The 23,515-nt window shown below is 56.8% G+C and overlaps 11 protein-coding genes and 1 pseudogene across 12 annotated transcripts, besides 1 other annotated feature; 6 read left to right on the top strand and 6 right to left on the bottom strand.

Annotated features, from left to right (window-relative positions):
• Nucleotides 1-241: 241 nt before the first annotated feature.
• EX895_005334 (uncharacterized protein) lies at nucleotides 242-813 on the bottom strand (the record flags this gene model as incomplete). Its single annotated transcript, XM_029885926.1, has 3 exons — nucleotides 242-258; nucleotides 420-482; nucleotides 588-813. 3 exons carry the CDS (start codon nucleotides 811-813, stop codon nucleotides 242-244), a joined length of 306 nt encoding a protein of 101 aa, XP_029737778.1.
• Nucleotides 814-1,228: 415 nt separating this feature from the next.
• On the bottom strand, nucleotides 1,229-1,989 carry EX895_005333 (uncharacterized protein; the record flags this gene model as incomplete). Its single annotated transcript, XM_029885925.1, has 3 exons — nucleotides 1,229-1,256; nucleotides 1,373-1,663; nucleotides 1,757-1,989. The coding sequence occupies 3 exons, from the start codon at nucleotides 1,987-1,989 to the stop codon at nucleotides 1,229-1,231; spliced, it is 552 nt and encodes a 183-aa protein (XP_029737777.1).
• An 846-nt stretch (nucleotides 1,990-2,835) lies between these two features.
• EX895_005332 (uncharacterized protein) lies at nucleotides 2,836-3,188 on the top strand (the record flags this gene model as incomplete). The annotated part of the gene is made up of 2 exons (XM_029885924.1): nucleotides 2,836-2,961; nucleotides 3,051-3,188. 2 exons carry the CDS (start codon nucleotides 2,836-2,838, stop codon nucleotides 3,186-3,188), a joined length of 264 nt encoding a protein of 87 aa, XP_029737776.1.
• Nucleotides 3,189-3,469: 281 nt separating this feature from the next.
• On the bottom strand, nucleotides 3,470-4,458 carry EX895_005331 (uncharacterized protein; the record flags this gene model as incomplete). The annotated part of the gene is made up of 2 exons (XM_029885923.1): nucleotides 3,470-3,660; nucleotides 3,753-4,458. 2 exons carry the CDS (start codon nucleotides 4,456-4,458, stop codon nucleotides 3,470-3,472), a joined length of 897 nt encoding a protein of 298 aa, XP_029737775.1.
• Nucleotides 4,459-5,321: 863 nt separating this feature from the next.
• On the top strand, nucleotides 5,322-9,550 carry EX895_005330 (annotated as a pseudogene). Its single transcript is given in 2 exon segments — nucleotides 5,322-6,119; nucleotides 5,975-9,550.
• Nucleotides 5,322-9,550: a sequence feature.
• Nucleotides 9,551-9,634: 84 nt separating this feature from the next.
• Nucleotides 9,635-11,941, bottom strand: EX895_005329 (uncharacterized protein; the record flags this gene model as incomplete). Its single annotated transcript, XM_029885922.1, has 1 exon — nucleotides 9,635-11,941. The coding sequence occupies one exon, from the start codon at nucleotides 11,939-11,941 to the stop codon at nucleotides 9,635-9,637; it is 2,307 nt and encodes a 768-aa protein (XP_029737774.1).
• A 1,518-nt stretch (nucleotides 11,942-13,459) lies between these two features.
• On the top strand, nucleotides 13,460-15,184 carry EX895_005328 (uncharacterized protein; the record flags this gene model as incomplete). Its single annotated transcript, XM_029885921.1, has 1 exon — nucleotides 13,460-15,184. The coding sequence occupies one exon, from the start codon at nucleotides 13,460-13,462 to the stop codon at nucleotides 15,182-15,184; it is 1,725 nt and encodes a 574-aa protein (XP_029737773.1).
• A 124-nt stretch (nucleotides 15,185-15,308) lies between these two features.
• EX895_005327 (uncharacterized protein) lies at nucleotides 15,309-16,775 on the bottom strand (the record flags this gene model as incomplete). The annotated part of the gene is made up of 1 exon (XM_029885920.1): nucleotides 15,309-16,775. The coding sequence occupies one exon, from the start codon at nucleotides 16,773-16,775 to the stop codon at nucleotides 15,309-15,311; it is 1,467 nt and encodes a 488-aa protein (XP_029737772.1).
• Nucleotides 16,776-17,187: 412 nt separating this feature from the next.
• Nucleotides 17,188-18,306, top strand: EX895_005326 (uncharacterized protein; the record flags this gene model as incomplete). The annotated part of the gene is made up of 1 exon (XM_029885919.1): nucleotides 17,188-18,306. One exon carries the CDS (start codon nucleotides 17,188-17,190, stop codon nucleotides 18,304-18,306), a length of 1,119 nt encoding a protein of 372 aa, XP_029737771.1.
• A 279-nt stretch (nucleotides 18,307-18,585) lies between these two features.
• EX895_005325 (uncharacterized protein) lies at nucleotides 18,586-19,199 on the bottom strand (the record flags this gene model as incomplete). The annotated part of the gene is made up of 2 exons (XM_029885918.1): nucleotides 18,586-19,041; nucleotides 19,119-19,199. The coding sequence occupies 2 exons, from the start codon at nucleotides 19,197-19,199 to the stop codon at nucleotides 18,586-18,588; spliced, it is 537 nt and encodes a 178-aa protein (XP_029737770.1).
• A 542-nt stretch (nucleotides 19,200-19,741) lies between these two features.
• EX895_005324 (uncharacterized protein) lies at nucleotides 19,742-21,484 on the top strand (the record flags this gene model as incomplete). The annotated part of the gene is made up of 1 exon (XM_029885917.1): nucleotides 19,742-21,484. The coding sequence occupies one exon, from the start codon at nucleotides 19,742-19,744 to the stop codon at nucleotides 21,482-21,484; it is 1,743 nt and encodes a 580-aa protein (XP_029737769.1).
• Nucleotides 21,485-21,873: 389 nt separating this feature from the next.
• EX895_005323 (uncharacterized protein) lies at nucleotides 21,874-23,379 on the top strand (the record flags this gene model as incomplete). The annotated part of the gene is made up of 1 exon (XM_029885916.1): nucleotides 21,874-23,379. The coding sequence occupies one exon, from the start codon at nucleotides 21,874-21,876 to the stop codon at nucleotides 23,377-23,379; it is 1,506 nt and encodes a 501-aa protein (XP_029737768.1).
• Between the last annotated feature and the right edge of the window lie 136 nt (nucleotides 23,380-23,515).

Here is a 23,515-nt window from a genome sequence, read left to right as displayed (position 1 = left end):
CAAACTTGTAGACCCGCTCCTGTAAAGGGTATCCAGATTTGAGCTGGAGCTCGCATGCAAGCAACCAGGGAGGAAGGTGGTTAGATCAGGAATACAGAACCGCTTGAAAGTCGGTTGTGCGGTGCCCAAGGAGAGGTCTTGCACCACACTAATGCATCGCAAGACGATTCACTCCCAAGTGGCACCCGGCCGTCTTCTGCTGTATCGTCGACTCAAGACCTGGGTTCCTTCATCCTCCCATCTAGCGACCTGCGCCAGCTGCCATTGTCCCAGATGCTTTAAGGAGATCATTTGCGAATCGCTCGTTGGTCGTCTCTGTTCCGTCATTGAAGTCGTTCACAATGGGCTTTTCATCAGCATTCTATGCGTTGCATTGCACAGCAAACAAGCTGATCGCGCCAGGAATCGAACGGACTTACTCTTGTTAGGACCCCACGCAGCTCCAGCAGCGCCCGGGGCTGCCTTATAGACTTGTGGCCTCTCTGTGGAACAGATTACGAGCAGCGAGATCCGAAGCGCAAGGAACACTGATGATCAGTTTGCAATCTTTTCCTGAAGTAACGCTTCCCTCTCTGCCGGCAACTCACCAGCTTCTGGCACCCTCTTGTCCGTAGTGCTCGAGTGTACGACCTTCCATCTGCTCTGCATCCATGCTTCAGCCTCGGGGGCATCGAACCCGTTGCTGGCCAACACGCTAGCAGAGCTCGGGTTCTTCTTAGCAGCTGCGTCAGATCCCTTGACGCTGTTGGCTTGAGCTCTCAGGTCGGTGCCCGAAACGGCTGCTGCTGCAATCGCTGCTGATGTCGACTGCATCGTTGTATGTCGATGGTAGGGCTTCAGATGGTGACGAGTCGTGATAAGGGAAGATTCAGCAGTCAACTTAACTTTGTTACCAAAAAACGCGAGGCTGGCCCGTGAGCTGCGAGCCGCTTTTTAAATTTGCAACGACAGGGTCTGCCCTCGCTCATACTTCACATTCGCTTGACTGTGAGCGTCCCTCTGGACGATATCATCTGTCGCCATCCTTCCACTTGATGCTCACTGTCCTAGAAGCTTGGTCAGCTTTGTCGCAAAGTGAAGACGCTCAAGTCGCATTCCGCGAAAGTCTCTGTTTCGAATTGTATTGAGATGCAGTGTACTGGGTGTCCCTGACTGGCCTTAGCGACGAGACGAGCCAGAACGTGCGGTCGGTCCTCCTGCTTGGGTTTTTAGGAGAGCCACGATTCGATTACTTGGATTGTAATGTGTTGACGAGCCTGCAGCACAAAAGCAATGCATCGGCGCGTGAGAAAGAGACCAAGGGGGAGCTAACGCAGTTAGTCATGCAATCCAGCAGTTTCCTCGGCATCGCCCGCTTTGCAGGTCTACTTACCAGTCAAGACCTTCTTCAAGACCTTCCCCTTTTGTTGCGCAGCACTTGTGTATCGACCATTGACGGTCCTTGAGTTCGCTCAGCCCGAGCTTCTCGCTCACCTGTCCCTCGTCCAACGCACCAGGCAGATCTTGCTTGTTGGCAAACACCAGGAGCTTCGAGTCTTTGAGCTCTTCCTCTGAAAGCATGGCGAGCAGTTCTGCCTTTGCTGTGCCCAATCTGTCTGTGTCCGAAGCATCAATCACATAAATGATTGCCGACGTGTTGGCGTAGTAGCATCTCCAGTATGGTCTGCCATGTTGTATGGCGCAGCCGTGCGTTGGTGAGAACTGTCAGTCACACTGAGCTCACCAAGAGTCGGCTGCCGAAGGGCTCGCTACTTACCGAATCGATGTCTGTCCGCCAAGATCCCAGACTTGGAACTTGATGTTCTTGTAAGAGACGGTTTCTACGTTGAAGCCGATGGTGGGGATCGTGGAGACCACCTCTCCGATCTGCAGCCGGTACAAGATGGTCGTCTTACCGGCGCTGTCGAGACCCAGCATCAATATTCTGACCTCTTCGTTCTTGTTCCAAAACGCCAACTTGGAGAACATGGACGAAAATGTGACACCCATCTTGGCAGATGATCGATCTCTGGTGGGTGCTGTTGATCTTTCGTGTTATTGTGGGGTAAGTCCCCTCTGGTTTGCTCCTTGAAGGTTGAGCCCGCCCAAGAGCACGACTACCAGCGAATCCAGCTTCGGTCTCTATGTTGCGATGCAATGATAGTGGGTAGCCGCTGTGATCATTCGTGTAGCCGGAACCTGGAAGGTGTTTCCTCGGAAGTTGTGCTTCTGCAGAGAATGCAGAGAAAGTCTGATGCTCGTTGAATCCTTGCGTGGCTGGCCTTGCTGGTGGTGTTGAGTTGGCGATGGAAAGTGGTGCCCTTGTCGAACAGCCTCGAAGAAGTTCGAGAGCAAGATGAAGGTGAATGTGAATGTGTATGTCGAATCGGCGAAGATGGCGTACAGGTGGCCACGGAAGCGTTGGCCCGCCACACCCACAGTCTTTGCAGCGATGCATGCCCTGAGCGCAACTTGCTTAAAATCCGAAAACCGCGCTGTTCGAGATCTCGATGTGGAGTTGGGAAAGGCCCGATTTGGTGAGATTCACGTGATGGCTGCAATTCGCGCTCAGTTTCTCCTCGGCAGGCACTTTCGAAGATTCGAGTTTTGATGGATGTCTTGCTCTCGACACCATCCATACCCTTTCACCATCTCCGACCAATCCGGACAGGCAATCGCACTTCTCGTGACAGATCGACAGCATTCTACGAGGCTGGCATTCTACAGCTCCAACAGCTACAGCTCATTGTATCCCGAGACTACCTCGACTTGAGTAGGATTTCCTCGGTTCACCTACAAGCAGCAAGAGGATCCACGACGGACACGACGTTGCCATCAGGACACAGCAAATCTATAATGTCAGGACGAAGCAAAGTATCGGTCCAGCCGATCAATATTATCTTTCGACACTTGCAGCAACAGACAAGAGTCTCGCTATGGCTCTATGACAATGTCGACTTTCGCATCGAGGGAAAGATTATCGTAAGTAGACAGGCATGGCCATCGTGGACAAGCCGCTTATAGGAAGCTCAGCCGCTGACCAGATCCATCTCTGCATATTACGCCTACAGGGCTTTGACGAGTTCATGAACGTGACGTTGGCGGATGCAGAGGAAGTGTGGACAAAGAAGGACAACAAGCGCGTAGAGCTCGGCCGCATCTTGTTGAAAGGCGACAACATCGTAAGTGCATCACAGGCCTTTGCCTAGTAATCTCCTGTCGACAGTTTATGGATGACCGTGGCACGGCATTTGCTAACGATGCTTCAGCTGTACTTTTTCGGATTCGGTTCTTCAGACTCTGATTCAACCAGCAAAATGATCCACTTTGGGCTTGCTTGTCATAGCACCTCGTCTTCCCGTTTTATCACATCATTGTATTTGTACTGAAGCAAAAGACTCACTCAGCCGTATCTTGGCTGCAAGAAGCTTAAGTCCCACAGTCTGTGTCGAGTTGGTATCTTGATTGCAACGTGTGCCGCGGTAAAAGGCTATCGTCCGCCGTACTGACCGTAGGCAGCACCCGAGGCGCCAACTGCAGCAGCACTTGCGGATGCGCCTCTTTGCAAGGCCAATGAGTTGCTGTCGAGGTTCTTTCGGTATTCAATCTTTTCCACCTTGACGTCGCCGTCGATGAGCTGGTAGACATAGGTAACGACGACAGCACCCTGGATGTCCAGCACTGTAGTTCGAGGCAATGCAAAGAGGAGGAGAGTGAGTAAAGTGTCGCATATACTGGTTGTCGGCGAGCAGCAGGGGAATCATGCAACGTACAGGCAAAACTGGGAACAGGGCCCGGGGCCTCCTTTGCTTCTTCCTCCTCGTCTGCATCCTCGGCGTTATCCTTGTTTGTCTCGCCATCCTTCGAGTCGGATGTCTTGTCCTTTGCCGTGTCGTCGCTCTTCTTGGTATCGGCTGCTTTTGCGCTCTTCTTGGCCTTTGCATCCTGGGCTTTCTTGTCTCCCTTCTTATCAACGACTACCACATCCTCTTCCGCCTTGGCAGCCGCCTTCTCAGCCAGAGCAGCTACGGAGGCAGGATCCTTCAAGGGCCACGTAGGATGCCAAGCCCCGGTCGCGCTGCCTGGATTGACGAAGAAGCGACCCTCTAGTTCGAAAGCCTCGAAACGATGCGTATGTCCTGTGAGCAGAATGTCGACGTCCATGGCCCTTGCAACAGCAGCAAGAGACTGGGTATCCCCGGCCGGAACCACTTGGTGACCATGAAGCACACCGATGCGAAGTGGCGGATGGTTGAGGATCAGGCTGGATGGGAAGTGCGGATTGTCATCGTAATCGCCCTTGACGAGATGTACGTCTCCTGCGATGGTGCGCAGATAGTGGAGGTAGTCGATGTTGCACACATTGCCCGTACATATGATTTGCTGAATCTTGCCGGGCACCAGAAGCTTTTTGAACTTGGCTGGCAGGTCGTGGGCGCGGAAGGGAATGTGCAGGTCGCCGATCACGAGGACCAACATGATGAGCTGGCGCCTCTGTGGCTCGCGAGAAAGTCAGATGCACTGCGCGCTGATGGAAATGCAGAAACAGTGCTCTACGTTGCGGTCCAGTGGTAGTGATTGAGGAACAAGAGGTAAGAGATTGTAGGTTTGGTGTTTGATCACGTTGACTGTGTGGTTGCGAGGCTCTGGATGTGGAGCTTTCCTGGCCAGCACCAGCACCAGCAACAGCAACAGCAACGCACGCTGGGGCCATCCGACCAGCGGGAGGTCAGGCACACTCTAACAGTTCAAAAATTTCGCCTCGGCTTCGCGTAGAGAGAGAGAGAGCTTTGCAAGCGTGTTCTGACGCAGAGGGCGCGCCTCGACCCTTAAATTACAGCTACACTTGCTCGCCAGGCAATTCTTCTTCGCTTTGCCGTGCTTGTGGCCCGTCGAGCACGGTAAAAAGCATCACAGCAGAGCGCAGCGCGTCGGAAAAGGGTCTTGGAAGGGCAAGCAAAGCGCGCAGCAACCGCCGAATCACATTCAAAATTGACACACACACAAAATACACACAAAAACCGAGTCTCACGACTTGGCAACTCTCGCTGCGGGGATGTCGACCTCTTCTCCATCCTCATCATTACCATCGACCTTTTCTGACCGTAAGACTTGTCTTGACGTCGCATCTCATACCCATGAAGCAAGTTGGAGCACTGCGCTAAGGTCTCGCAGCCTTGCTGTACAAGCTCACCACTCCAAAACTGGGGGCATAACCGGGGGCGTGATGCCTTCCTCATCGCACTACGGCGGCTACGCCTCGGCTTCATCGTCGAGCCGGCTCGAGCATGCCTCGTCGCATTCCAGATCGGACCGCTCACATCAAAGGCCGCGCTCCCCCGATGAAAGACATCGCACCGCTCACCGAGGTCATGATCGCCACACCTCAGATGACTACAGACGTGATGACGATCGTCGCGCACGTCCTTCTTACGATTCTCGAGATTCCGACGACCACTACTACTCGTACAGTGCGCGTTCCCCACCTCGTCATTACGATTCCACGCATCGTCATTCTCATGCGTCCAAAGAGTATCATTCAACCGGACATTCGCGGCATGAACGCCGCACAAGGTCACCAAGTCCTCGAGGCTGGGCCAGCAGTCCCCGTGATGGGTGGGAATCAGCCGCATACAGCGGCGCAAGCTGGGACGACTCGTGGCAACCTCGCGACCCAGGCCGCTTGCCCGGATACGGCATCCTGGGCAGCGAAAGGTCGCCGGTGCATCGGTCTAGCGAACCACGTAGGGTTCATGCAGCTGACAGACACCGACGAGATGACCACGACAGGCATCGACAAGATGATAACGTCAGAAGCAGACGTGATCGACCCGCAGAATACCGAAGCTCGAGACGTGACGGCAGAGATCGCAGTGCAAGTCGTGACCGAAGTCGAGATCGGAGTCGAGATCGAAGAGCAGAGCGCAGTCGAGGCAGCTCGCATGTGGCAGAAAACAAGAACGACCGCTCTTCAACTACCGAATCTCGCTCGCAGTCGACGAGGGACGACGCGCGCGCAGCTCAGCTCAACGGCAAGTCGGACGATAGCAAGCTCCTTAAGCGCAAGTCTGAGCCAGGTCCGCCCGGCTCGAAGTCGGCCGGGGTGGATAGCTGCGAATCCTTCATCAAGGATACTGTAGGTGTTGACCGCATCGATTACGATCGAGACGAGCATCGGCTGCCTGCCATGGAGACAAGCAAGCGTGTCGGCACGCCTCGCTCAATGTGGGACGACGGCACACCCATTCACAAACCGTCAGCTCCAAACGGTTCTGCACCGACACCTTCTCGCTCCGAGTCTGCGGTTTCCAACGGCTCAGGAAGGAACGGTTGGATCTCCATCACAGCCAAGGAAGCAGGGACCGAGTCACGGGCCAAGCCTCCCGCTTCGGCGTCCAAGCAAACAGAATCGAAACCATCCCGGACGCCAACGGAAGCCCCCGCCAAGCGCTCCTTTGGGCATGTTCAGCTTCCACACGAGCTGCCTCCCGAAGTACGGGGAAAGAACTGGATGGCCACCTCTTCGTACAAGGAGGGTGCACGTCCCGTCTTTACATCGGCTGCCGACAAGAATCTCGTTGACGCCATCACGGTGGACCCACGCCGACATGCCAAGAAGCCCTTGTCTCGCAACATGCTCAGCACAGCCAAATTTAGGTGGGATCGCAACTCGGTAGGCGAGAAGCCGCCTCCGCCGCCACGCAACCTCGTTTTGACCAACCTCGCCGCTATCCTGCTACCTAGCCAGATTCTAAGTCACGTCCGTCCGCTCGGTCGCGTCGAGTCCTTCAAGCTCGAGATCAGCCGCACAACCGGTCAGAGCCTCGGCGTCTTCCGCATCACCTTTGCTCACGACCTTGATGAGCACGGCAAGCCTCTCCAGAATCTTCCCGCGGGACAGGAGCCGCAGAACGGTGCCTTGGTTGCAAGAGAGGCGGCGCGTGCACTGGCCGGCCGCATGATTGGGACAACACCCGTTCGGACTTTCCTCGACCGCGATGGCGAAGTTGTCGCACAAAAGGTGAAGGAGACCCAGGCAGCTCAAGCCGACGCTGAAGCCAAGCAGCGACGCCAGACAGCTCCTGCTACTGCTTCCACTCCTGCTGCACGTGTCAGCAGCTCGCCTGCTACGCCCAGCGCTGCCAAGCCGAACATGCCTCCTCCCGACGTTCCACGTGGTCCGCGAGCATCCGTCAATGTCGCCCCTGCTTCGCCTTCCCTACGGGCCAATGTGTACAGCTCCGAACGCTCAACGACTGCTCACCAGCGGTACAGATCGAGCTACGAAGATGGCAGATCGAGGTATGAGGATGGTAGAAGCTCTGCTTACTCTGAACCGCACCAGCGTCGACGCGACAGGGAAGAGTCCGACTCGTCCAATAGCAAGCATTACGATCGAGGGGCAGGGCGCAGCGCACGCTCACCACCCCCTGCGCGGACAGAGCCGCGCAGGAGGCCTAAGCAGCCCACTGAAGAGATCAGAAAAGAGCTTCGAGACACACAACGTGCATTTGTCTTCATCCCCAAGCCGAGAAACTGCGAAGTTGACCTCGAATCTGTGGAATCTCAGCTGCGTAGCACCGAGCCCATCTGGGTCAAGGAAGGCGATGATGGCTTCTATGCGGCCTTCTACACCACTTCCGAAGCCACGAAATGCAAGATTGTCAACGAGACTCTTTCGATCGGAGGCTACACGCTGCAAGTCGATGTTCGAGACAAGCTTCCTAAGCATCCAATGGCAACGCCCAACGGATCGGCGAGCAAGAATCCAACCAAGCCGCTTCTTCCAGCCACTGCGCCTGCTGCAAAGCCGACAAAGAAGATAGACACAGGACTGTGCCCGCTGACGAGCGAGGAGAGGCTCAAAAGCGATTGGACACCCACGCAGCTTCAAGAGGCCGTGTTCCGTATGTTGCAGAACGAACTTGTCGACACGTTCATCCGCGATGTCAAGAGCCGCGTTGTCGGGCCGCATGTGACTGCGTACCTCAAACCAGAAGGCGAAGGTGGCAAGCTGTTGGCCAAGGCAGTGCTTAAGAAGACGGTTGCACCTTCGGGCACTATGCATGGCGTCCGCATGACGTCGGAAGCTGATGGCGAAGCGCGCCTCCCGTCTTTCCGCAAGTTGACTAGCACGAAGCCTAAAAAGGTCTCGGACCCTGACACGCCCGCCTCGAAGAAAGTGTCCGTGTCCAAGAAGAAGCATGAGTCCGCACACAAGTCGCGGTCTCAGCGCGTAAGGGAGATAGCTAGCTCCGGGGACGAAAGTGACGACGCAAGACGCGATCGGAAGGCAACTGCTCGCCGCGGGAGCTCCTCTCGGTCGAAGTCAAGCACGAAGAAGCGCGGTGCAGCAGCGTGGCTGCTCGACTCGGCAGACGAGGAGGAAGCTGATTCGGACGAAGCAGCGTCAACAGAGAAAGATGCTACTTCTCGGTCGGTTTCTGCTTCTGTAGAGCCGGCTACCGCAGATCAGCTCGAAGGGCATGCCGAAGCCAAGCGCAAGAAGGGGTCGAAAGCCAAATCCATGTCTACGGGCAAAAAGAAGGATGCGACCCCTGCTCGAAGAGGCGTCAAGGTCGAGGGCACGCCGTCCGAGGTCGATGTCGAAGCGGAGCAACGCGACGATGCAGCTACCCCGGAGACCGATACTCCAACTAAGGCAGGCAAAGCGAAGACGAAATCGGCGAAAGCGCCTGCAAAGGCGAAGCCCATTCCTGCTGATCCTTTCGAGGCTGGACTGGTGGAGGACAGCGAGGACTGCCACTATCTGCGTCTGGCCCTCGAGCATCTCGGACAGACGGGTGAGCTAGCCAGTGAAGAGACGCTGCCGGACGAGGTGGAGCTAGAAGCCGAAGCCGAGGAGCAGGCCATCGCAGCCGGTGCGATTCCAAAGCACTCCACTGGCTCAGCGAGGACCGAAGGGTACTACCGCATTCCACCGGAGCAGAAAGCGATGCACCTTCCGGATCGCAACAAAGCCACCGAGGATGTTGAAACGGGCAGCAATGCACAAGTGCTGCAATCGGCGCGAAACAACCGCGCTGACTCGCGACGTCTGGTGCTGGGCATCGAACAGCACAAACGCGAGACGGCGACGGACACGGACATGTTCAAGTTCAACCAGCTCCGCACGCGGAAGAAGCAGCTCAAGTTTGCCAAGTCTCCCATCCACGATTGGGGTTTGTACGCGATGGAGTATATTCCGGCAGGCGACATGGTGATCGAGTATGTGGGAGAGGTGGTGCGGCAGCAGGTGGCTGACGAGCGCGAAAAGCAGTACGAGCGACAGGGCAATTTCTCGACGTACCTGTTCCGCGTCGATGACGATCTGGTGGTGGATGCGACGCACAAGGGCAACATTGCGAGGCTCATGAATCACTGCTGCACGCCCAACTGCAACGCCAAGATTCTCACGCTCAACGGCGAGAAGCGCATCGTGCTGTATGCCAAGAGTCCGATTCGCGCGGGCGAGGAGTTGACGTACGATTACAAGTTTCAGTCCTCGGCCGACGACGAGGATGCGATCCCTTGCCTGTGCGGCTCGCCAGGGTGTAGGCGCTTTTTGTAGGGCGATGAAAGGCAGCGTGCAATGGACACTGCGTAGTAGTTTTGCATTGCTTGTGAATAAGTGTGCTGGGTGAAAGTGTGCTGTCTAAGCGTCGTCTGGACTAGATCCGTGCTGCGCCTCTTCGTTGTCGTCGTCCATGCTAATATCGAGCCTTTCTTGATCCGCGTGCGGCTCCTCGACAGCTGGCTCTGGCTGCGACGATTGTTCCTTCGCCGCCTGCGCCGCACGCCAAGCATGCGCCATCTGCAACAGCTTGAAGGCGCCCTTGCCCTTGTCCTCGTCGTCGGGGAAGATGAGATCGTAGTACTCTTCCATGGCTCCGTCATCGGCACCATCTGCGATGGGTCTGCGTTTCTTGACCACGCGCGGGAACTTGGCTTCGACGCTCGACAGGGTCGTGGAGGAGCCGTGTTCACGCTCGAACGTCTTCCACGCTTCAAGCAGTGTTACGCGTTCGTCCTTGAGCGAGCGCGACTTGAGGCTGTCGTAGGCTCGTTGGAATACGCCACGTGCCGAGGAGGTGAGTGCTGCACGACGGGCTGCGCGAGCCTCCTGTTCTGCTGCTGTCAGCTCGCGGGGTGGTTTGGAGGCAGAGTCGCTCTCTTCATCCTCGTCGTCGGAATCGTCTTCGTCTTCCTCGATGGCTGTGGCCTGGTTCACCTTGGACAGCGCATACGAGATCCACACCTTCACGTGTCCGCTCTTGTCCAACAGCCGCTCGTAGAGTGCATCCACCCTCTCCCACTCGCGCTCCTCAAACTCAAAGTCGATATACGCCTTCCACACGATCTCGGGCATATCCAGCCCGCCACTGATACCCTGCTCTTCACCCTCCGCCTGGCCCACGCCCAGCTCGAACAGCGCACGCGCACGCTCGGTATCAAAGAGATTCTTCTCGAGCTCGGCGAAGCGCACCCACGTCTGCGAGTTGGTCGGATCCCATTCCAGCGCCTTTTCGTAGATCTTGCGGGCTCGGTCGAATTCCTTCAGCGACAGTTCGAGCTCGATGTAGCTGTTGAAGAGTTTGAGCTTGGGGGACATGCCAATGGCGGTGCCCATGATCTTGCGTGCTGTGACGAGCTCGAGACGTCGTACCTCGAATCGAGCGTATTGGACCCACAACTTGGCGAAGGTGAATCGACGGTGCGGAACGACAGCGATGGCGGCCTTGTAGATTTCCCTTGTTCTGTCATAGTCATGTGTATCGATCTCCTCGAAGAGGGCATAGCGCAGCCAGAGGAAGACATAGCGTCGCCAATCGCGTTTTTCCTGCGAAGCGGGGACGTGGGCGATGGCGCGTTCGTAGACTTCGCGGACACGTCTGACAGCCTGCTCGAGCTGGTCCTGCGATCCTCCTGAGGCAGCTAAAGCGCGGTAAGCGTCTTCTTCTAGCCGTGAATAGTCGAACCACGTATCGTAGTCGGAAGCCCCACCTAGCGCTGCCAGCTCTTCCTCGTACTGGATGCGCCGTTTGCCAATGACCGTGTCTTCGACACTACTCATGGTGCCAAATTGCTTCTCGAAGCGAGTATAGCTCGAGTAGATGCCCTCCGACTTGGAGCGCGGCAGCCTTTCGAGCGCGTACTTGTAAATGACCCTCGCACGCTCGTACTCTTTCAGACGAGTCTCCATCTTTGCAAAAGCGGTAAAGACGCCCTGTGCCTTTTCCATCGCCTCTTCGTCTTCCCCGATATAGTCGAGCGCCATCTGAAAGACGACGCGCGCCTTCTCGAGGTCGCCGCGATCTTCTTCGAACTTGGCCCATCGAATCCACTGCTTAGATGTCGGGTGGCAGGTGACGGCTCGCTCCCATATCGCGCTAGCCCGGTCGAGTTCTTCGTAGCGCACTTCGAGGTTGATATAGGCATGCCACGCTTTTTCTTCGGGCTCCCATGCCATCCAGCGTTCGAAGACTTGTCTTGTACCCGCTACGTTGCCCAAAAGCTCCTCGAGATGGACGTACTTGTACCAAAGCTGATCGATACGTGGCAGGATGCTGACGGCGCGATCGTAGAGATTCCTTGCGTGCTGGACGTTTCGCATTTTGAGCTCTTGCTCTGTGTATCGGAGCCACAACGGAAGATAGTGTGGATCCACATCTAGAGCGCGCTCATAGATGGACCGACACCGATCCATCTCTCCCTGGCTGGCTTCCCATGTGGCGTACTTGATCCACATAGACATGTTGATGTTGTTGCGGCGCAAACGGTCCTCGAAATCGGAGCGTTTGCGTCCGCGGTACTCTTCGAGTTCTTCATAGTCTTCGATCTTCTGGACAGGAACAGCGGCGGGTGCTTCTTGACGTTCCTGTGCTTCGCGGAGGAGCTGCTCGGCAGAGATCTGGATGGGCGCGGGCGCGCGGTTCTTGATGCGGGGCGCTGAGCGCGACATTGTAGATGCGCGCTTCCAAGGGGAATGGAGAGAGGTTTGTTTGTGGTGGTGGTGGTGGTGGTGGTGCTAAAGGGAGGCTCGAGTCCGGTGACCGGTGCTGGTATATGGAGAAGGAGATACACCGTCAGGGGTTCAATATGGTGGCAGTCAGAGATGTCTCTGTTGCTCAATTACAGGCTTCCAAAATGTCGAAAAGTGAAGCTTCGTGGAGAGCTGTTGCCCGAAATCCGATGAGCTTCATGAACTATTCATGCTCTCGAGAAGCTGTGAGGCTAAAAGACATAACATACGGAAATATTGCTCAGGAAAAAGCTCCGGGCAAAAAGATCTGCAACGTGCAGTGTTGAACAGCCCTGAGCCCACCAGAGCCCGAGTCCACATCGGCGCATCCCCTACTGGCCAGATCATGGAGGTGCGGGCACTGTGCGGGGCTATTTTGAATACGTCACGAGTTCGGCTGAACGGCGACATGGATACGCTAGTGAACCTGCGGCACGAGCACCAGCGCGTCAAACCCTCGGCCCATGAGAGAGTCACGGAGGTGAGGAAATGGTTGTGGTGCTCAAGTGTGACTTTAGCGTGGTCTCAGGGTTGGGCGTTACGTAGCAGCAGCGAGGCATTCCAGTGGCCAGTCTCGCCAAAACGGCGCTGGCTGTCCGTGCCGAGCGAGTATGAAAGAGGAGTGTTCAGACGAGCACAAGTCACTCAAGCTGCGCGATCTTTGCTGTGGGGCCAGGGTTGATGACGATCAACAAGCTCTTGGATCCGTCAAAGCCCAAAGAGCGAGCCGCCGCTGCGTCTCTGTGCAACCCCGGACCCTTTCTGCTTGCTGCAGCTTGCCTGCTAAAACTAATATCACGCAACGCTCCGAGAGCGCAACCAAAAGAAAAAAACCCTCCGCCCAACCTTTTTAGTCTTAGCGCTGTTTCGCGTGAAATTAGCCCACAGCTCCTCGCTTTGGTTCTTCCCCATCTCACACACCAGACGACGGCAGCCTCGGCCAACCTCAACCTCGACCTCAGCCTCAGCCTTAGCCTCGCTACCTTTGCCTTTGCCCTTGCCCCTGCTCTTGCTCACGTTCAGCTGTCACGCTTGCCACCTCGCCTCGCCTCGCCCCGGCCTCTTCCACCATCAACCCATCCCATAGTCTCTCTCGCCTCCGAGCACTTGCTTTGAGCTGCTGATCCACCCTTTTCGGCAGCATGCCGTCGTGAACCCTGGCTCCAGTCCAACTTGCGGCTCGCCCTTCGCCCTCGACCACCGTGCTTCTCTATCTCCACTTTGTACTTGCTACGCATCCAACTTCATCAGCTTTTGACAGCTCAAGATGAAGCTCAAATGACCTCTGTAGAAGGCTCCGACCCACTCGACTCTTCTCCACACCCCCATCCCTTCCATTCGGCACATCTTTAATCGGTTCTATCACCACCTTCTTTCCTTACAACACTTGCAAGCTTCGGTGCCACCCTCTCGACCCTAGACCGTTCGCTGCTAGACAGACTGGTCTCCAACACAACCATGACGGCGACAACAGCTACCGTCTCGCGGCCTTCCAGCTTCTTCTCCCAACGTTACAGCGACACAATGATTTCGCCACCACGCTCCAGAGAGCCTTCGCACACCCCAGCTTACTCGTCGGCCGCTTCCACCTCTTACGCAAGATGCCCTGCAGCGCTTACTATGTCATTTTCGACGCCTTCGCCTCCTGCTCACAAGTCTGCTGAGCTCGGTAACATCTCGCCTTTCCGCAGGGCCAGCCTCGGCGATGCTCCCCTTGACGCTGCTTCGGCCACAGGCGTCAAGTATGCCTGTGCTGCATGCATTCGGGGTCATCGTACATCGTCGTGTGCCCACAAGGACGGATCCAAAGGTCCTCTCTATCCCATCCGCAGCAAAGGCAGGCCACCGACGCAGTGCGAAATCTGTCGCAAGAAGCGCAAAGAGAGCGGACGTCATGTCCGTTGCGACTGCTCAGGAAAGAAGGCTTCGTCCGCAGCCACATCAACAGAGAAAGCAGCTGCCGTCACTCACAAGAGACCAACGCCGGCAAAGTCAAATGTCCCTATATTGCCTCGCATTGCGGACGATGCATCGTCTTCAGAGAGCACAGACGATTCCGACGATCATCGTCCATCCAAAAAGACGAAAGTGCAAGGCGCAGCCATCTCGACACCCCTCGTGCGCGCAATCAGCAACGAGGAGCCTTACCACAAATTCCGCCCTCAGCCTCCTGCCCTCGACAACATCCTGGCTCCCATCCGTCCGCATCGCGCCCCCACCTCTTGGAGCCTGCCCAGCATCCACCCGCCACACAGCGCTCTGCGTATCCAGCCCTCGTCAGAATCCGATCAAGACTCCGCAGCACGTCGCCACTCTACCCTCTCGCTCTCCAGCCTGATGAACCCTTGCGGCTGTCGCAGCACGGGTGCGCGCACTTGCTGCTCGGATCAACGACAGCGCGGCGCATCCATCTCCTCAAAGCAGTTGAATGGTGCCCCTCAAGATTGCGACCCGGCTCACTGCTCTTGCTCCAGTGACTCGTGCCGACAACAAATGCGGGTTGCGAATGCGGTTGCAGGTCCCTCGCAGGTCGCGACGAGCAGCGGCTGCTCTGGCAAGGGTGCCTCTGCATCTGCGGCACCGAGCATCGAGCTGCTACTGAGGGCTGTCGACATGTCAACCGAGTTTGTGCCTCCTCCATGCGCATGCAGCGAGAACTGTGGTTGCGCACGATGCCTCGCAAAACAAGATGCCACCTCAGCCCCCGTTTCAATGGCACAGCCACGGCCGACTTCGAATCGAGCCTCGAGCACCAGGACGACGTCTTCGGCTAGCCCGAGAACGCCTCCAGCAACTTTGGACGCGCCCGGCTGTGACGACTGCGCGGCGTGCGACCTGGCTCTCGAGCGGCCTTCGGGTATCGGTGCGGTTGATAGCTGGATGGAGAAGCAGCGCGACTTGGACCGCCGACCCACCAGCCTTCCTTCGCCGCAGAGGCGCCGTTCATCGTCCGCGGAGAGCAGGGCCAGCCGCCGAAGCTCGCAAGCTGACCTGCCGTTGTTGTTGAGCCAACAAGCCGTTCCGACCTCATCCGTGCCGACAATGCATGGCGGATTCGTAACGTCAGGACCCGAGACACACGAGGAGGTGCGTGCCGAGCTCGTGCTGGTGCATCCCAAGTGCGCTGCTTGTCTTGAGATTGTTCGCAGCAAGGGTGTCGGCGTTCTCAGTAGCGTTAAGTGACGCTTTGTTACCTATTACCCCTGATCCATATGTAATCTGTAATACCACTACTTTCGAAACATACCTATGTATTATTTGTAAACACGAAGGAGAGGGTATATGATTGCGAAGAGCCACAGAGAGATTAACGGTGTTTCTTCTTCTTCTTTTTCTTACCGTCGTCCAGGTCGTCGTCCCATTTTGATTTCTTTGGGTTTGGCTTGGGCTCATGCGCTGCTAATGGTTCTGTGGAGGAGGCGGTCGCAGGCATGGATGCGGGGACGGACAAGGGGTGCGGTTCAGAGGAGGGCTCTGTTTCGGCCGCCGTGTCGAGAATGGCGTGGTCATTTTCTGTGGAGGGTGTGGAGATGGGAGCCTGCGGTGAAGGAGGTGCTGCAGCCAGTGGCGGTGGTGGGGTAGGAGAGCGGACGGCGGTGGTGGGTGGAGGGGTGACGGGAGCAGGTTGGAAAGCGCCTTCCTCCGATATGCGTTCTTCATCGTCGTCCTCTTTCGCCTCAGGAATGCCGTCCCATCCGCCGACATCGGCGAAGATGTCTTCGTCGTCATCGTCGTCGTCGTCGTCGTTAGCCTGCTGTAGCGGCCGGTGAGCCGGTGGGGTTGGATTGAGAGATGTCGCTGGGTTTTCGCTCGTGGTGTGGCTCGAGGCTGCGATGTTATGGGTGGCTGCTTCGGATTCTGAAACGGGGAGCGTGTTGTGTTGCTTTGCCTGTACTGGTGGGTCATTATCCGCTATAGAGGGATGCTTGACGCTGACCTTCGCTACGTCCAGTGATGGGGCTGTTTCCTGCGCCTTCTGTCCGATCAAATCGCTCTTGACCGCATCCATAGGTTTCATGGATTGGTCGGTCTTCAGAGTCGACTGTTCCGCCACCGAACCGATCTTCTTCTTCTTGCGCATCCTCTTCCCATTGACCCACTTGTATTCCGCGCCATCCGCCTCTGCCTTATCCGCCCCTCCTACTGGCTTGAATCCAATTGGACGGAAGCCGCTTGTTGAAGGCGACACAGTGACTGCCGACTTTTCCTCTCTCCTCCTCTTGATCGCTTCTACAATATCATCCCTACTTCTCTTCCCGGTATCCCTGTCCGCGCGCCCCTCCTGGAACGCCGACTCGAGATCACCTTCTTCCCCCTCCCCCCCTCCGCCGGCAGTGCCGCTCTCGCGCTCGAGCCTCGCCTTATTTTGCGCCAACAATGCCCAATCGAGCCCCTTGACCAGTACGGAGTACTTTGCATCCCCGCCTACGCTACTGATCTGATCGCGTAAGCGCTGTCGTTCTTCCTCGGTCTCAGCTGCAGCGATTCGCTCCTCGAAGTCACGATGCAGTGCCTCGATGTCGCTGAACTCGGAATCGGGGGCGCCGGAACGACGGGCGGAGGCTCGATCGAAGTAGGTGCTACTGGTGCCATCAGAGTGACCATTGGGTTTGAGTTTACGAGGCTTCAGGTCGGATGGCTTGGTCGAGGAGGAAGAGGAGGCGGTGGAAGACGCGGGATGGCGCTTGTGCGCTTTGCCGAATGCGCGGCTGCGGGAGGAACCTGCTACCGCGGAGGATGTAGAGACGAGCTGTCGGAACGCTTCTTGATCCATCGTGTGCCAGGGTCGAGGCAGCAAGTGGTTAAGATGGGGATGGTGATCCAGTGTGAACCTTTGCTCCGTTTCGAGAACCAAGCTCAGCTGAGAATTGTAACGCATGAAGCTGCCAAAAATGCCTTTGTGTGCTGACTCGGTCAATTGTGCGGTGCAGCCGAGTCAAAATGCTTATTTCTCTCGCCTAGAAGAATCGTCGTTCAGTTTCCTTTACTTCTAACGGTTATCTTTGAACAAGCTATCGTTCACGTCTTCCAAAACAGGCATCCTTGGAACCGCATCTCGAAGCTCAGTCGGAGCTGCTCTTCCTCCAGATAGAAGACCGATAAACTCATCATCGATCAGCACTTGGATCTCAGTAGGCACCGCATCAGATCTCCCACGGAAGACCGGGCAGTCCATCCTCGTCAAAATGGCAGCCAACGTACCAGATCCCTCCCGCATCCTGAGCATACAGAGCCACGTAGTGTCCGGCTACGTCGGCAACCGATCCGCCACCTTCCCGCTTCAGCTGCTCGGATGGGATGTCGACGTGACCAACACGGTCCAGTTCAGCAACCACACGGGCTACGGGCGATGGGGAGGCCTGCGCTTCGACGCCGAACACCTGCAGACCATCTTCGACGGACTCGAGAGCAACGGCTTGCTTCGCTACTCGCGCATGCTCACCGGGTACATGCCGTCTGCAGCAGTGGTGCAGACGGTGCTTCAACTGGTCAAGAAGCTGCGCTCGCGCCAGGGTGGCCAGGAGGGCGGGTTGATCTACCTGCTGGATCCCGTTATGGGCGATATGGGGAGAGGCATGTACGTCGCACCGGAAGTGCTTCCAATCTATCGCGAAATGCTGCAGTACTCGACCATCATCACGCCCAACCAGTTTGAGGCACAGGCACTGACGGGAGTCGATATCGTCGATCTGGCAAGCCTCAAACAAGTTATCCTTACGCTGCACAAGAAGCACAAGGTGCCCCACGTCATCATCACCTCGATAGAGCTGCCGGATGCCGATCTGGCTGCGATCGGTGCGCATCGCAACCTTTCGGACGGCCGACAGGCCATGCTTCAAGTCGGCTCGAGCTGCGAGATCACGGTAGATGCAGGTGGGGAGCGACAGGAGCCAAGTGTATCAGTGGAGGATCTGGAGATCTGGTCGATTCAATTCCCTGAAGTGCAAGGCTACTTTTCTGGCGTAGGCGACATGTTTGCCGCACTCACACTCGGAAGGTTCCATCCTGAGTCACCCACCTCCTCAACAACAGCAGGACAGGGCGACGGAATGGCTAATAAACCTCTCACGCCCATCGCAAAGGCAAGCGAACTGGCGATCGCAAGTCTGCAAGGCATCCTCGCCAATACATGTAGTGTCATAGATCAACTTGAAAAGGAGCTCGCGCCGGCTGCCGACGGAAAGGTGGATGAAGCGCAGGAACGAGTGGACAGGATGCGTAGGAGAGAGCTCAGGGTGGTGCAGAGTAAGCGCGAGATCGAGTCGCCGACGATTGTGTATCGCGCAAGGTGGATCAGCAGCTAAGCGCTCAGCAAAGAAGCGCTGAACCGTTTGGAGTACAGAACAGTTCATCATAAGTTAAGTTAGATCATTCTGCACCGTGACTGGGTCGTTCGTGAATGCTGCGAGGACAGACTATGAGCAGGCTTCGCTCGATGGCAAATAAAATCTGTGTCGCTGGTCTCGGATATGTGCCCAAGGTATGATACGTTTGCAAAAGCAGATGCATTGCAATGTGCCTTTTGAATGCACCTTTGATCAGGATGAGTCAGTTTACAACGACTGCGATCTTGTGCGTAGTCCTCAGCTGAACGAAGAGATAAACTGCTTCTCGGCGTTTGCCACAGCCTTCTTGAACTCCTCTGCCTCCTTCCAGCAATCAAGCGTCCTCTCCGGTTGTGACTTGTAGCACTTGACGAGTGCCTCCTGCGCCTCCTTGACACCGGCATAGTTGGAGACGTCCTTTTGCTTGTTGTACTTGTCGATCTTGGATCTGAGCTGGTCAAGCTCCTGACGCAGCACATTGGAGTTCTTGCCTTCGGACTGGCCCTTGTACTTGGACTCCTTGGCAAGGTTCTCCTTTTCGATGGCCTTCTCGATCTCGGCACGCACGTCAGCTTCCTCCTTGCGTAGACGGTCGAGCTCGGTCTTGATCTTTTGCTGGATCGACGAGTCGAGCTTCACTTGGCGCGAGGCGTCGGGGCCCTCGACATTGTCCAGCGACGTCTTGTCGAGTTGATTCAACAGCGAACGACCGAACTGCAGCAGCGACAGAGTGAGAGAACAGACGTCAGAAAAGCCGCTTCGCAGGGAGTGAGGATTATGAAGGATCTTACCTGAAGAGGATGCGCCTGCTTGTCTTCGGCAGGTGGTGCTGTCGGTGCAGCAGCACCCTGTTTGGAAGCTGCAGCGCCCATGTCTGTAGCCTCTTTGTCGGGGGAGGTGAGTTAGTTGAGCACCTGCCGAGCCGGAATGGAATGCGAGCAAGTCCTGAGACAATGAAAGGTGGAGATCACGTTGAGGCGTTGGTGATGACGATGAGAGATGTCGAAAGTGGAGAGCCGGTCGGATTCGGAAGAAGAGTAACAGAATTCCAGAGGCTGATTGCCTGCTCACCATCGGCAAGCACAGACACCTGTTAGAAATCACGTGTGCGATTCGCGCACATCGGGTCGCTTCATCGGGAGCTGCACAATGGGTCGCGCGACGCGATTTTGTCAAGACCAACACAAGACCAGATTCGCCTTTTGTTGATCTTACAACCATCCATCTGCTGCTCATCAGTGCTGGCATCGGCTCTTCATTCGTCACTGCACCACACCACCCTTGTGGCCCTGGGAACGCAGCTGCAAGCGCTGCTCGTCATCGGCCCAAACAGGCGCGTAAGCGGCTCCTGACAGCGATCCAGGCCCACCTCCTCTACCATCACAACACGCGTTGGGCGTCGACAACCGACAAGATGATCTCCCAACCCTCGTCATCACGCAGCAAGCTGATCTCGCACGAGGACCACCACCTCGTGCCCCACTCGATCAGCCTGCGACGACTCTTATCGCGACTCGACAAGTCCGAGCTCGTCTCGCTCGTGGCTCGATGGCTCGATAATGCAGGCACATCCTACATTCCACCCATGCTCTCCCGACGTCAGCCGAAACCTGGCCAAGACGAACTTGCCTCCAATCTCGCCCTCTACCACGCCATCCTCGATCTGAACGAAGAACGACGCTGTCGATCCATGGACGAATTGCGCTTGCTGTGGACGGGTCCTATGGCGGATCCGAAAGTACCCAAAGCCAGAGCGCTCGATCGAATCTCAGACGTGGACTGGCCGGAGGGCCTGAGCTATGCCATGGTCGCCGAACTCGATCTGTTCTACATGAACTCTCGCCAACTGTCCAAGACATGGACAACGGTGAAGCTTGAATATGACGACGAAGTCGACGCGGCTGGACGTGGGTGGGAGCGCCTGAGCGAAACGCAGATTCGCTCGCGGTTGGGCAACGAGCTTGGGCACTACTTTGAGCACCACATCTACCTTCATTCACGGTCTCAGTCGGAGGACAAGAATTCCCCAGCTACCCGTGCTTGGACAGACGGATTCTCATACTTTCGCATTGTTCTCGCACCTACGCCGAGCGAAGTGTGTGGTACGGGTCTGCACATCCTCCATCTGCCACGCACACCGTTCCTGCTGGTTTCGGGAAGCCTTGGCCGCGGTGCAGAGAACAAGGAGATGGCCCTATCTGCCTTTGCAGCTGCTGCCGGCGCTACCACCGTCAATTACGCCAAGCCCAGTGCAGGCTCGGCCGCCGCGAAGAAGCTGTTAGCTGAGCTCAACGATGTAGGAGAGGACTCGACGGGGAACAGAAGGACGTTGGGCGAGTTGCGGGGCAAGGATCCTTTGGCGCTTCGCGAGATTCTCCTACACGAATCAGGTCAGCTGTCTTCAACGTCCGAGATGAGTGCAGCGCCAGCGGGTGTCGCGGGAGGAGGCAAGGCGAGGCAGATGACGCGATCCAAGGGCGGCAGCGGACACGGTGCCGAGGATGGACCGCTGGTTGCGCCGCTCAAACGGCGGCGTGAGGAGGATCTGTGCTCGTTCGGTCTGCGTCCACCGACACCACCAGCTTCAGGATCCGAATGGGACACTATCTCGCTGTCATCGGCTTCCACATCAACACGACCCACGCAACGCCGACAGTCGCTCACGCCGTCCTCGCAAACGCCGCAAGAGGCGCACCTCCACGCTCGAGAGGCTCTCACCTCCCAAACGGAGTCCCGTCGCGAAGCAAGCGACCTCTTTGGTCCGCTGCCAAGGACCGACGATCCTCTAGACGACACCTTGCCCCGCGTCGAACGCATTGAGTACGAGCTGCACCTCCCTTTCCCCGCCATGCAGCGCTACAACACGCGCAACCTCATCGACATGGACGCGTACAACGCTGACCCGGACAAACCCAAAATCAGGCTTCGTCTCGAGGGAACGCATGTCCTGGCTGGATTGAGAAAGCTGGTCGCAACAGGCATGGATAGAAGCACACGCAGGCTCGATGCGGGAGAAGCAGAGGACGATGCGGAGGAGCAAGAGGGCGGCGCGGGAGTCAAGCTCGATGGGCTTCCCGGCTGGCTGACCGAGGTGAGGGGAACGAAGGTGGTGGTTCAGCCGCCCGCGCCTGGCGATGACAGCAGTCGCGACATGTGAAGTGGCTCGGCGTCTTGGCCTCGTTTGTTCTTGTACCGCACGTTGTATTGCTTGTCATTTGTTACAATAGTATACCATTTACGCTGCAGAGGTCAAGATGAGACGACCATCTGAGGCTCGTCGTTGATGAGATGGGCCGAGGGTTAATGCTGTTGACAGCTGCCGCGTGTCTAATTCTTGGAAGAAAGCGCTGACTCGATCCAGTGACTCCAATCTCTGGGTGCGGTGGTGTGCAAGCAATTCCGAGCGCATTTTTTGATCTGCACGCCTGACCTCTTTCTTCCCGCGTTTGGGCCATCTCCTTCCACGCCTCTGCCTCTATCTCATGACCTTTTGTTGGTATCCACTTGCCGGCTATCAGCCTTCCTTAACAACTTGAACCACGCAAGATGATCTCCTCGCTCCTATCCCGATCCTCGTTGGGTCGAGGCGTAGCACGAACCTTCTCAACCTCGGCCGCCCACCTCGACGCCAGTGCCAAACTCAATAAGCCCGCCCGTTTCGCTACACCCATCTCGCCCTCCGACATCCCCAAAGGCTTCGTCGTCTCGTCAACGTACGCCGGCATCAAAGCGGCCATTTCGCCGAAGCCTGCCTCGGGTAGCGCATCGAACCCGAACCCGAAACCCGATTTGGCGCTGATCGTCTCCACCGTGCCCGCGGCAGCCGCAGGCACGTTCACGCGCAACGTGTTCAAAGCTGCACCGGTCGTCGTCTCCAATCAGGTTTTGCTAGATGGTGCGGAGCGCAAGGAGGGCGCACGGGTGCAGTCTGTGTTGGTCAACTCCGGATGTGCGAACGCGGTGACGGGTACACAGGGGATGCAGGATGCCGAGGCGTGTGTCGAGTTGGTCAAGCAGCACTTGGCGCCGCATCCTGGGTTGGCGCAGAGTGCCGAGGGACGCGAGACGCTGTTGCTGTCGACGGGTGTGATCGGTGTGCCTCTGCCTATGCCGACGATCAAGCGGTGCATCCCGCATTTGAGCAATGGCATGATCCTTCGCAGCGATCCCGAGTCGTGGCGGGAAACGGCGCGCGCGTTCATGACCACCGATACGTTCCCAAAGCTACGCGCAAAGACGTTCAAGCTCGGAGGCAAGGAGGTGCGCATGATCGGAATCGACAAGGGCGCTGGAATGATCCATCCTGCTATGACGGGCCCTAGCGTTCCTCCATCCTTTGCGGCCTCGAGCGGCCAGCTTCATGCCACCATGCTGGGTCTCATTGCGACGGACGCTGCGGTTCACCCCAAAGCACTGCAAACCGCGCTGAACCGCGCCGTTTCGCGTTCTTTCAACTGTATCTCGGTCGACGGCGACATGTCGACCAATGACACCATCATCCTGCTCGCCAACGGCCAATCCTCTGCGACCTCTTCAGCGGAAATCGAAGAGTCGAGCCCCGACTTTGAACCCTTCGTCGCCGAGCTCACCGCGTTCTGCCAGGAGCTCTCGAAGCTTATCGTGCGCGATGGCGAGGGCGCAGAGAAGTTCGTCGAGATCACGTGCACCAATGCGCCCTCGTACAGCGTTGCGCACGGCCTGCTGTCGCGCCTGGTCACTTCGATGCTGTTCAAGTGCGCGATTCACGGCGAGGACGCCAACTGGGGCCGCATCCTCGCATCAGTCGGCGGCGCTGATCCGACATTGACCACCGACATCGACCCGTCCAAGGTCTCCGTGTCGTTTGTGGATCCTGCGGGCGAGCATGAAGGGATCACCGTGTTGAAGGACGGTAATCCGGTCAAGGTGGACGAGGCGCAGATCGGAAAGTTGTTGACCAAGGAGGATATCAGGATCGTGATCGACTTGCAGAACGGTACTGAGGACTGCACGTATTGGACGTGCGATCTGAGCCGCGAGTACATCGCCATCAATGCCGACTACCGTTCATAGAATGTTTTCACTCCTGCACCTCTTTTTTGCATCGTCAATGCCAAGCTCGTCGACTTGCCGTGAATCCACGTCGTGCGAGATCTTTCGTCTGTCGTTGCTCATCCGTTCGAAGGATTACGTTATGATCAAGGTGAAA

The sequence above is a fragment of the Sporisorium graminicola genome, chromosome SGRAM_6 (assembly GCF_005498985.1).
Source record: "Sporisorium graminicola strain CBS 10092 chromosome SGRAM_6, whole genome shotgun sequence".
Classification (NCBI taxonomy): Eukaryota; Fungi; Basidiomycota; class Ustilaginomycetes; order Ustilaginales; family Ustilaginaceae; genus Sporisorium; species Sporisorium graminicola.
The sequence above is the reverse complement of the archived record's forward strand: the minus strand, read 5'-3'. Positions and strand labels throughout refer to the sequence as shown.